This window comes from Sceloporus occidentalis, unplaced genomic scaffold (assembly GCF_023333645.1).
Source record: "Sceloporus occidentalis isolate IW3139 unplaced genomic scaffold, rSceOcc1.0.p SCAF_1, whole genome shotgun sequence".
In the NCBI taxonomy this organism is placed as follows: domain Eukaryota; kingdom Metazoa; phylum Chordata; class Lepidosauria; order Squamata; family Phrynosomatidae; genus Sceloporus; species Sceloporus occidentalis.
The window spans coordinates 281,523,951-281,536,395 of record NW_028316981.1 but is presented as its reverse complement, the minus strand read 5'-3'; the positions used below and the strand labels follow the sequence as shown (position 1 = coordinate 281,536,395).

At 39.0% G+C, this 12,445-nt stretch overlaps 1 protein-coding gene across 8 annotated transcripts in view; it reads left to right on the top strand.

Annotated features, from left to right (window-relative positions):
- Positions 1-12,445, top strand: part of MAST4 (microtubule associated serine/threonine kinase family member 4) — a 367,302-nt gene that overhangs the window by 200,344 nt on the left and 154,513 nt on the right. For 2 of the 8 annotated variants that reach the window (XM_089494983.1, XM_089494965.1), the window contains exon 1: positions 11,029-11,478. The exons of the other annotated variants lie outside the window; for them this stretch is intronic. In XM_089494983.1, coding sequence (XP_089351109.1) covers positions 11,387-11,478 — 92 coding nt within the window. In that variant the 5' untranslated portion in view covers positions 11,029-11,386. Of the gene's footprint in view, positions 1-11,028; positions 11,479-12,445 lie in introns of those variants that run through there. 8 annotated transcript variants of the gene reach the window in all.

The window sequence follows — 12,445 nt, the reverse complement described above, 5'->3', positions numbered from 1 at the left end:
CCTGTTCCTTCTGCTGAAATATAGCCTACAGCACTTGGTATTCATTGGCAGTCTCCCATCTAAATACTTACTAGGGCTGGCCCTGCTTAGTTTCTAAGATCAGATGGGATCTGGTGCATTTAGGGAATTTGGCCCCTTATTAGATGTAGATTAGGGTATGCTGGTATTCCTGCAGTTCCTCAAACGATAAGTATCTTGTTTTAGAGACTTTGTTTTCCTAATCAGAGCCAGTGTGGTATAATGGTTTGAGCACTGGATTATGACTCTGGAGATCAGGTTTGATTCTATGCTTAGTCTTGGAAACCCACTGGGTGACCTTGGGTACATCACACACTCTCAGCCACAGAAAACTCATGATAGGGGCACATTAGTGTTGCTGTAAATTGGAAACAACTTGAAAGCACACAAAACAAAAATACAATCTGCAGTAGCTGGTAATACCGAGAATGAATTAATTCCTAATTTAATACTTTCAACTGCATAGTATTTTTTTACGTCCTGTTTGTATAATGTAAAGAGGAAAGTTTTGGGATGGAATTTAAATTGTGTTTATTAAGCAGCAAAATTAGAAGGCAAAGGGATCAGTTCTGTTAGGTTCTGCTTTAAATGTTTGTTTACACCCTCTGCTAAAGTGGGTTCACAGGTTTTTACATATTTGCGTTCTGTTGGTTGGTTGAAGAATTACTGCATTTATTTTGGTGTACTATGGGCTCATTCCCACCTACATTTAAACTGGTTTGGGATTGGCCTTTTCTCAGTGTTGGTAAATCAATTCCAGAAGGTCCATTATTCCCACTATGAAAGCAGATCTTTTCATTATCCCTTTGTAATTGCTTCTTTTTTGGCACAATTGTCGTCCCCACTAGTTTGCTCCACTTTAAAATGCATGTCAGTCATCTGTGCGTCATCAGTGACGTAAGTGGCAGCCCAGGCAGCTCGGCTTCACAACTGTGTGTGTGTGTGTGTGTTGATAGAAGATTAAATTCATTGGTTTTGCAACTATGTGCCTCACTATGAGCAGCTGTCGGATCGCCCGGGTAATTGCAAGTATTTGCAAAACCAATGAATCAAATCTTCTATCAATTTTATTTTATTTTTTAAAAAAATAAAAAATTATGAGCCCATAGGTCACACCACAAGCACAAAGACAGCGCTGGGGGAGGGGGAAATGGTGGATCTACCAAAAACTGAGGGTGGTGGTGGTAAACACCCCTCTGCCATTAGTCAGTCCCTTTCCTCCAGAATGATGTGATTCAGATCCATTATGGCCACTTGTTGAACATGGTTTGGAATAGATTCTTTTCAAAAGAACTACCAAAGAACTAGTGTCAGGATAGAGTGGTTTTTTTTACATTTTCCTCGCTTCATCGTGATTGAAACCGATCACAGTAGGATCGGAACCGGTTTCAAATGGGAATGACAGTCATATAACCCGATCAGCAATTCGCTTTAAATCATAGTGGGCCTATGGAGATTATCAGATGGTATTTGGTATACTGTGTATATAAATACTATGCATGTAGTATTTTGTATATTGTGGAGATTATCAGAAGGAGCAAAATTGGGGAACAAAAAGGCATACTCCAGGCAAAGTCATACAATCATACTGAAGATTTTCAGCCGACACGCTTATCCAGGACTTAACCCATGAAGATCCAGGAATGCTCCAGCAACATACAATTCACGGGACTTCCCTGTGAATGATTTGTTGCTGAAGCATTCCTGGATCTTTATGGGTTAAGTCCTAGATAAGCACGATGTGTCTGAAAATCTTCAGCGCGATCATCCGACTCCCAAGAGTATGCCTTTTACTCTTGGCTCTTCCTGCCTGTCTAATGTTCTCCTGTGTGATTTCTTGTGTTTGCAGCCCAGTAGACTGGCTGGCCTCTTAATCAATCCCTGATGTACTGGTATATGTAAAGATCTCCTTTTGGATGTCTTGTTTGAAATAAAACTTGTTTGGATATAGCTTGTTCCTCAAAGTGTAAAATCTGACAGAAACCAACATATGCTAAAAACACCAAGTGTTTCTATTGATATATCTTGAGCTGCACTTACTCTGTTGTAGCCTTTTCTATTAGCATTGGAGTATTGTGTAACATCTCAGAAACTGGTGGCATTCTGGCTAAGCAACATCACAGTGGGGTCAAGATGATACGAGCTATTAATGAGGAGGAACAGACATGTTGGAGAGGCAACAGCAGTTTGCATGAGACTTCTAGGAAATGCAAGTCTCCCATCTTCTCCCCTTCTGTCTCCTTCCTTGTCTCTCTGAGTTGAGAGCAAACTACTTGGGACTTGCACTCAGTTTGTAGCAACTGACATAAGATGGGGGAAAGTGGGACAAGGAAAGAAAGTAGGACATAATAAAATAAGCTGTAATAGTGGGACACAGAGGATTAATTGGGGCTGTCTCTGCCAGATTGGGAGTGTTGAACGATATGTTCTGACAGTAATAGAATCCATCCATTTACTGTGGAACAGATAACATGTACTATTGTTCAAATGGCAGTCAGAATCTGCATAGATATTGAAAATGTAGTACATATAAAATAGTCAGATTCCTGCTGGGGTACTACATTTGTGTACAAATAGTTCCAGAAGAAGTTATACATTTTCATAAGCATGCACTGGTTTCATAAGCATGGCTCTGTGCAGCTAATATTTTCACACAGCATTCACTTTTCTTTTGCTTTGAAGAGTGGGAGCAACTATAGCATTGCTGAAAAGGCTCAAGGCTTTTGTGCCTGTTGTGTAATAACCGTGCACTTACATGATCTATCATAATGATGCTGGTATGTATTTATGCTGTACTAAAAGTATATAGGATTTTGATCGGTATGTACTGTAATGGACATACTGTGATTGCTGCTGTATGTTCTTCCATGTTTCTTGGATTGTGTAGACAGGTATTAATGGACTGTGTAGAGAGGTATTAATATTCTCTCTTGTCTGTTATGTAATTCAAGGCTGCATACAGTGTGTGTTAAAAAGACTCTGTATAAAATGCATTGGATGGTTTTCTTCCCTGATTTTGACCTAGTGTTGTACAATAAAATGTTTTGTTAATAATAGACATAACAGAGTATGGGTTGTGGGACAAGTAAATAATATGAATCTCTTCACTTGAGCTTACTGTACAGCTGCCTATGCTATTTCACTTGGTTTGTTGTAGTGACACTGTAGGCATTGAGACTAAAAGGTAATAGTGGCAGCTTTCTCCTGACTTTCCTTTGCTGCTAAATATATTCAGTCAAACCAATACTGTTCCCCAGGTTGATTTAGGGTGTTGAGAAAAAAACTGTGTGAGAATTTTCTGGCACCATTATATAATTGTAAATATATATAGGCATACCTCATCTAACAAAGCCTCTGACAAAGAAGCCCCCCTTTTTTACAATATTTTATTATACCTCCCACATCCCCACCCCCGTCTATCCACCTCATCCTTTTTAGCACTACCTACATTGGGAGGATGGTGAAGAATCACTGGAAAAACAAGATTTCCTCTTATCAAGTTGCAGTGTGTATCTTCAGTAAACAATGCAAAAATATTGAGCAGGGAAACACTCTACTCTAGCTGATTCTCTTGTTGCTGTGCCTGTCTAATGCTGGTGAAGTAAACAGCAGCTAATTCCAGGTTCCCTCACTGAACATGTGTGAACAGCAAAACAGGAAAATTATATAAGTCTGCCTAGCCAGCTATCCCCAGCAAATTAAAAGAGCATAAATCTATAGCAGCAGTTTTTAACCTGTAGCCCACAGTCTCTTGAGGGGGCCATGATGTCATCACAAGGGGTCCATGGGGCACTGGGGGGCTCACTCACCCTCCTTGTCTCTTTCTCCTGTAGCCGGAGCACACATGGAAGTGCGGGGTGCAGCAGAGGGAAGTAGCCTGGGAGGATGGCTAGAGTGAGCAGTGGAGAACAGAGCCCTTTCCCTTTCTCCTTGGTCATGTGCCCCTGCCATGTTCACTGGGGGCCTTGCTTACACTACCTGCCTCTTTATCCACCCACCTGCCAGCCCTGCCTCTTTCTCCTGTGTCTGGGGTGCAAGTGGAGGTGCTGGGTGCAGGGGAAGGAATGAAGATGCCCAGGTGAGCAGCCTGGATGAGCAGTGGGGAGATGAGCCTCCTCTCTCCCAGTTCTGCTGGGTACTGCTGCTGCCACCATCGCCATGATCCTTAGGGGTCTTGCTTGCCCCTCCCTCCTTCTTTCTCTGCCCATTTCTCTCTCCCTTAGGGTTGCCATAGTGCTGGACCTCCAAACCAGGAAAATGTAGGACAAAATTTTCAAATGTAGGACACAAAATGTGTCCTACATTTGAAAATTATGCCCTACATTTTACCTCGCAATCGCGGCGGGGAGCGGAGGCCAAGCGGCGAGGGAAAGCCTCCACTTAAGGAGGCTTTCCCTCCCCGCCGCGATCGGAGGCCAAGATCGGGGCCTCGCCTAGTTCTTGGCCCCCGCAGGGACCAGGAAGGAGGCGAGGAGCCCGCCGGCGAGCGTTGCGGCCTCGCCTCGTTCCTGGCCCCCGCGGAGGCCAGGAAGGAGGCGAGGAGCCTGCCGCCGAGCGCCGCGGCCTCGCCTCGTTCCTGGCCCCCGCGGAGGCCAGGAAGAAGGCGAGGAGCCCGCCGGCGAGCGCCGTGGCCTCGCCTCGTTCCTGGCCCCCGCGGAGGCCAGGAAGGAGGCGAGGAGGCTGCAGGGAGGCGGGGAGGTTGGTGCGGCTGCGCCCAAGAGGCGCCGCCTCCCTGCAGCCTCCTCCGCCTCAGGCCTCGCTGCCCTCCTTTTCCTCCGCGCGACCATGCGCGGGGGAGGAGGAGGAGGGCAGCGAGGCCCCAGGGTTGCCCAGCAACCCCACTGCAACCGGGCTTTTCCCGGTTTTTGGCTGCACCCGTGCCGTGACCGGGCAGGTGCAGCCAAAACCGGGAAAAACCCGGTTGCAACCGGGTTATGGCAACCCTACTCTCCCTCCTTTCTCTTGCATCTGGGGCGCAGATGTAGCAATCCCTGCCATCCAAGTTAAGGTATATAGCAACTACAGTAGTCCCTTCCAATTCACAGGGGATCCATCCTGGGACACACACACCTCGTGAATCAGAAAAACTGTAAATACTCAAAGCCCATTGGTTAAAAAGGGCATGCACACCTTTGTGCTTTGCTGTGCATGCACCTTAAACATGCATCCCGTTTTGTCCCTCCCTGCGTGCAAGGAGCGAAACTGCGGACTCCAGTGTACTATCTTTGGTGTTCTTTAGGATTCTCAAGCAATTGAGAAATGACTTGGGGGTTCACAGCAACAAAAGGTATTTCAAGAGGGTTCCTGGTAAAGAAAAGATTAAGAACCACTGATTTATAGGTTGGTAAACAAAGTGAAAATTCTAGTAGATGTATTTTGGAAGAAGCCTCCAAACATAATCTCTAGACGATTCAAAATGTCTACTTATCCAAAGCTTACCTTTCTGGTTGTTTCATTTTACATGTTCATATTGTTAATTTGGACTAAAAAGGTTTGCGGAAACATGTTTGTTTTCTATTCTTTCTTTTTCTTCTTTTGTGCTATCTGAAGCTACTCTTGTTTTTTCCATGTTGAAGCTTTTATAATATGATAAAATTGAGAGAGAAAAAAACATAAATAAATAAATAAATGCAAAAATATAAATAAAAATGATCTGCCAGTACTGTATCTGCATTGTTTTCTATATACCAGTTCTATTGCTGGCTGTTTTTGTTTTGCTTTAATAAATATTTTATTGATTATTTACATAATAATACACATACAATATCATACACATTGTATTACAATAAATTTCTTTCTTCATTTTCTTCATTTTTAATTTCTTCTTTCTTGTCTCGCACTTCCTGCTTCAAATGTCCTTTTTGTGTTACTTGTTTTCTTTTATCTTCTTGCTTCTCCCTCATAGAAAATACACACACACACACACACACACACACACACATATATATATATAGAGAGAGTCTCTATTCTTACTATACCTATAATTCTTGATCTCTCCAACTATAGTCTCTACCAATCACAATAAATCATATCTTGACATTATATACAGAAAATTTATCTGAAAGTATGAACAAGATCAATTCTTTTTTTTCAAATGTCATCCATAGTTCTTAAATCAAATCCTCAAATATGTCCTTTTATAGCCCATCTAAAAAACAAGTTCACATATTTTTCCCTTTTCCTCCTTATGATAGAATGTAATTTACCTGTATTCTCCTTATTCTATTTTCTCTTCCGATAACTTTGAAATTCTTGTAAATTATTTGTTCCTCCTGGTCAGTAATATTTCTTTTAAGCTTAATCTTTAACCCTTCTTTTCTTAAGATCTTTCCAGGACTTTTTTGTAATAAGCTCTTATCAATACCCCATTTTTTCTCCCAATATAATATAATCGGTAACCATTCCTTTTCAACTTTGTCTAATCTATTGGCATCTATCATGTGTGACAGTCTATCCATTTCTCTAATCTCGCTAAATTTTAAAAACCAATCATCTATACTTAATTCTTCCTCTGACTTCCAGTTCTTGGTGATCATTAACCTTGCAGATGTAATAAGGTAAAGGATAATTCGCTATTGTTTTATCTCATTTTGTGGCTTCAAGACTTATGTCATATTTAATAAATATAATTCAGGTCTTTTTTTATATTTTATATTAAGCATTTCCTGTATTGTCTTATGTATCCTATCCCCCCAAAACTTAACCTTCTCACATTTCCACCACATATGTATCATTGAACCCTTATCTTTATGACACCTCCAAAAGGTAGCATTTTTTTTAGTCTTGCTGGAGTGTAATACCATCTATCACTTACTTTTAGAAAGTTCTCTTTCAAGTCTTGGCATTTAGTAAATGCCTTTGTCCTATTCCATGCTTTTCCCCCCATGCTTCTAGTGGAATTGTATATCCTAAATCTTTCTCCCAATCTGTCATGTATTGCTTTATGGATTCTCTCTCTAGTTCTCTACTCATAAATAATTTGTAGTATTTTGAATTTTTTTTGGACATCTGATTTCATAATTATTTCATCTAATTCTGTTTGTTTAGTTTCTATAACTTCCATTTTTATATCTGTGTTAAATCTATACTTTATTTGCAAATAACTATACCAATTTAGTTCCTTCTCTTCTTCCATAAGTTCTTCTCTCGATTTTAATCTGATTTCTTGTCATTCATTACTTGTATCTATATCTTTATATCTCAGCCATTTTCCCCCTGAGTCCCATGTACCAAAAAAAGCTTCTTGAGATGAAACCCATAATGGTATTTTAAAATAGAATTTTGTTTTTATAATTTTCCACGTTTCCATTAAGGCTCTCCTTATTGGGTTATTAAAGAAGTCTTTATTGACAGTCATTTTGTTATACTACACATACGCATGCCAACCAAATCGCAGTTCTGCACCTTCCAGATTTAACATTTTTCTGTTGTCTAATTTCATCCAGTCTTGTATCCATAACATGTTACATGCCCATCTGTACACATTTAAGTCTGGTAACGCGCATCCTCCCTTTTCTTTACTTTCCTTCAAGTTCAACCATTTAATTCTTGCCTTACCTCCCTTCCAAATAAATCTTCGCAGCTCCTTATTCCATTCATTAATGATTTTTAAAGTAACATTAATTGGCAAATTAATCATTAAAAATAGAATCTTTGGAAGGATGCCCATTTTTATTGCTGTGATTCTACTGAGGATGGATAACTTTAATTTATTCCATCTATGTAGTTCCTCTTGAACTTTTTTCCATGTTACTTTATAATTGTTGTCATATAGATTGATATTATTTTTAGTCAGCCAAATGCCAAGATACCTTACTCTATTCCCAATTTGGCAGCCTGATTTGTGTTTCAATTGTTCTTCTTTTTCTGACAAATTTTTAGTCAATATCCAAGATTTTGCTTTATTAATTTTAAATCCTGAGAATCTTCCAAAGCGATTCAACACATATGAGATGTTCTATACACTTTATAGGATCTTCTAATATTACCACTACGTGTCTGCATATGCTCTTACCTTTATTTCTTCACCTTTTATCTTCAGGCCTTTTATTTTTGAATTTCCCCTGATTTTATTTAAAAAGTATCCTAGAACAATAATAAATAGTAAAGGCGACAATGGACATCCCTGTCTTGTTCCTTTATAAATTTGGAATTCTTTAGTTATTTCTCCATTAATTTTTAAAAAGGCAGATTGAATGCAATATATTTGTTTTAAACTATTTATAAAGTTGTCACCCATATCCATCTGTTCTAACAAATCCAGCATAAATTTCCAATTAATACTGTCAAATGCTTTTTCCGCATTGATAAAGAGGAATGCTGTTTTTTTTCCGTTGTGTACATTATAATAATCAATTGAGTTTATTATCATCCTGATATTATTTCTTATTTGTTTTCCTGAAAGAAACCCATTCTGATCATTCTTTATTATTTCTGATAAGATTTTTGTCAGTCTATTCACTATAATTATAGTGTATAATCATTGTTTAATAATGAGGTGGGTCTATCTATAGTTACTGATTTGTTGCTTATCTTTTCCTTCTTTTGGTATTAAAGAAATTGCTGCCTTTCTCCAGGTTTCAGGTTTTCCCTCCTTTCCTATTGCGTTAAAGATATGTTTTAATGGTTCCATCAGTTCATTTACAAAAATTTTATAATATTTGGTAGTGAAACCATCCAATCCTGGAGAGTTCCCGTTCTCTAATTTAGAGGTTGCATTTTGTATTTCTTCCATCGTGATCTCAGCGTTCAATATTTCCTTCTGTGATAGTGATATTTTTTGTTATATTGGTGTTTTTAAGCATTTCCTTTAACTGTGTATTCCATTGTGCTATCTCTTCTTGTTGTTTAAACAATTCTTTATAATAGTTTGTGAAAGCTTTTTTAATATTTTTCTGACAAGATTTTCCCTCTATCATCAATCCTTGTAATTGTTTTCATTTCCCTTTCCTTTATTAGTCTATTTGCCATCAATTGACTTACTTTATTAGCGTTTTCAAATTGGTTTTGCTTGATTCTTTTTTTTTTTTTTTTTTTTTGAAGGGTGCAGGAGGTAGAGAGGGAACAGTTGGTATCCTGTGGTCTAATGGCGCTCGCAAAGTCAGTATATCAAGAGATCCTGTAGCACCCTTGAGACTAACTGAAAAAAAAGAAGTTGGCAGCATGAACTTTGGTAGACTAAAGTCTACTTCCTCAGATGCATTTGGCCAGAAAGTAGACTTTAGACTACAAAAGCTCATGCTGCAAATCTTTTTTTCAGTTAGTCTCAGAGGTGCTACAAGATCTCTCTACATACAGATCTTGCAGACTAACAAGCCGTATGTTTGAAAGTCAGTCTAGTTAATGGTAGTAAAGGCAGCAGGAGTAGTGGTGTAAGAATGGGAACCTGGAGAAAAGTGGTAGAGCACAAATAAATGCTAAACCAAGTATTATAGTCAGACATGGCATAATAAGCCCAAATGTGGTTAAGAAGAGTATAAAGTGGAATACGTGAAGATAAAGATTTGTTTATATTGGGACTGCTGAGTAGGTGACGTATCGAGGTGTTTCAAAGTGGAAGAAAGTATGGGTGTGTGTCTGTAGTCATTAAATAGTTTCTCCTGCCCCACCCTGAAATCTGTCTTTTTAAAAGAATTATAATGGTGATGTGTTGTACTTGTCAGAGCAGTGGCTGGCTAATAGCACAGTCTCCCACTCAAGATCAATTGAACCCACCCCACAGGATATCTTCCCTTTGCCAGTTTACATTCATAGTGCTAGTAGTGGTGCAAGTCAGAAACTTACCATTATAGAGTTAAGGGTCTTTAAACAGAACAACTTGAAGATTAAGAGGTGATAAGATAGCCCTGTATAAGTATTTGAAGAGGTATCATATTGAGGATGGAGCAAGCTTGTTTTCTGCTGCTCCAGAGAATATGACTTGGAGCAATGGGTTCAAAATACAGGAAAAGAGATTCCACCTCAATTTTGACAGTAAGAGCTGTTTGACAATGGAACACACTCCCTCAGAGAGTGGTGGAGTCTGGATGGCCATTTGTTGGGAGTGCTTTGATTGTGAGTTCCTGCATGGATTGGAAGGGGGTTGGACTGGATGGCCCTTGTGGTCTCTTCCACCTCTGTGATTGTATTAGGAGAGCCAGCTTGGTGTAGTGATTTGAGCCTTGCAGTCTGACTCTGGAGATGGGGGTTTGGATCCCAGCCTGGCCATAGATACCAACTGGGTACCTTGGGCAGGTCACACTCTCTCACCCTCAGAGGATGGTCATGGCAAACCCCTGTCTGAACAAAACTTGCCAATAAAACCCCATGATAGGTTAGCATTAGGGTTGCCATAAGTCCAAAACATCTTGAAGGCACACAGCAGCAAACTTTCCATTAAGATTTTTAGAGGGTGCACAGAATTTAGTGTCGCATTTCTTTCCAAAAACTGGCCATTGGAATAGCAGTTTCATACAATTATTTTGCAAGGTGGCTGAGTATATAATGGCATAATATTTCAGTTGTACATGTGGTTGATGATTACAGAAAATTGGCATCTGTGTAATGTTTTGACTATAGAGAAAAATATTCATGTTTACAAGTTCCTGCCACTACATTTGCGCTTTATTTCAAGTCTCTTCCTAAAATCCTCTCCTTTTCAGATATCACCAGCTCTGGAATGGTGTAAGAAACGTGTTATCTGCAGTGGAAGCTTGAAAGAAGCAAGTGTTGCTTTCCTTGAGCTGTAAAGGAGACCCCACTTTCTTTCTCAGGCTCTCAGTGTTCAGTAAGATGAGATGAACAGGGATAGGTTCAAGTCTTGGAAAAGTCTCTGAAAGAGATGAGCTCATTCCCAAAGTTGCTCAGGGGTACAATCCTTTGATCGCTTTGTGCCTTGTAACACAAGGGTAAAAACTGAATGTTGCTCCTTTTAATGATAATGTCCAAAATAGAACCTGATGCAAAAATTGTGATAACTAAGAGAACTATAAAAGGAGAGAAAAGAAAAGCACACCTCCCCTTGTGGTGACTCTGAATGGTATTTTCCAAACAGATGACTAAGTACCTTTGGTTGAATCACACGTACAGGGACAGGGTTTTCAGCAGAAGAGGAGGCTGAATGCAACTCTTGCAGTTACAAATTTGTATTTCAAGCTTGGCAGCACGCAGATGAGAAAGCGTAAAGGGAAAAAATAGGAAAGACTTCTAACAAAAATCCCTGGGGCGGGGGGAGAGGAAAGTTGTTTACTACTAAGGAAGCCTGCAGTCTCCCCTCTGCTTTAAAACTGCCTTGAGTGGAGTGAATGTTTATGTTTTTAGAGAGAAAGAAAAACTGGGATTGCTTCCTTGCTGTGTGTCCCTCTGCTCTGTGCTTTAAGGACAAAAGACTATGGATATGTCTGATCCCAATTTTTGGACTGTCCTCTCAAATTTTACCTTACCTCACTTGCGAAGTGGAAACAGGCTCCGTCGAACACAAAGGTAAAAGTGAGCTCCTGAAGCTTTTATGCCTACTTGTCTCTTTCCTTTACAGTAAGGTTTTCTTGAAATGTAAACAATTCTTATACAAATAGAGTGGGATCCATCATTTGTAAGCAGGTAAATACTACTTCAGTACTTCCTGCTTTTTTTGTTTCATGCTACTTTTAATACTCTGGAGGCTATAATTAGTATGTGGGCTTATGAGGACCTTAAATATAGGTAGTGGGAGGAAAGGCTATGGATTTGTATACCAGGAGAACATAATCACTATATTTTTAACACATTCAAAAGAACTGCTTTCATAGGGAGGTTCAGTTTTAAATTCAAGCTCTGTGAAAAAGCACAATATGAAATAGTGTCAGTTTAGCAGCTTTCACTTCTGAAGTTTCTTTCATCTAAGGTAGATTTTTCCCCTAGTAGGTAACTAAAATTAAATGAGAAAATACATTTTTCTATACACACATACGATTTGAAGTTCATGAACTGAAATCAATGTTGCAGTCCTTTATATTTGCTTGTTGTTTTTATGTAATAGCAGTCCTTTATATGTTACTGAGGTGTCTGTAGTTTGTTGAGTAGTATCAGTAATGTTAGAAGTGTTGTATCATTTTTAAAACCCATCCTATGTTCTCATTGGTCTTGAGTTTGGCTTTAATGTGTGCATATAGAATTGAGATTGTTTTATAGGACTACAGCCTCTTGTCACTTTATTCAGAGTATTTTATTTTATACAGTAAAAGAAAAATCTGATTAGGTAGTATATAAATATGACATAAGAGTAGTTAGAATTAAATGGAGATAAAACTACAAAATAATGGCATGAAAACCATTTCTTGTACTGTGCCTTTGTATTTAGTCTAATGTAAATGGTGCTTTACATATTATAAACAATCTGTTGCCTCATATTTACCCAACATTCTAAACTTTGACCTTTTTGTGGCTTTTATTTTAAATAATTATTCATCAA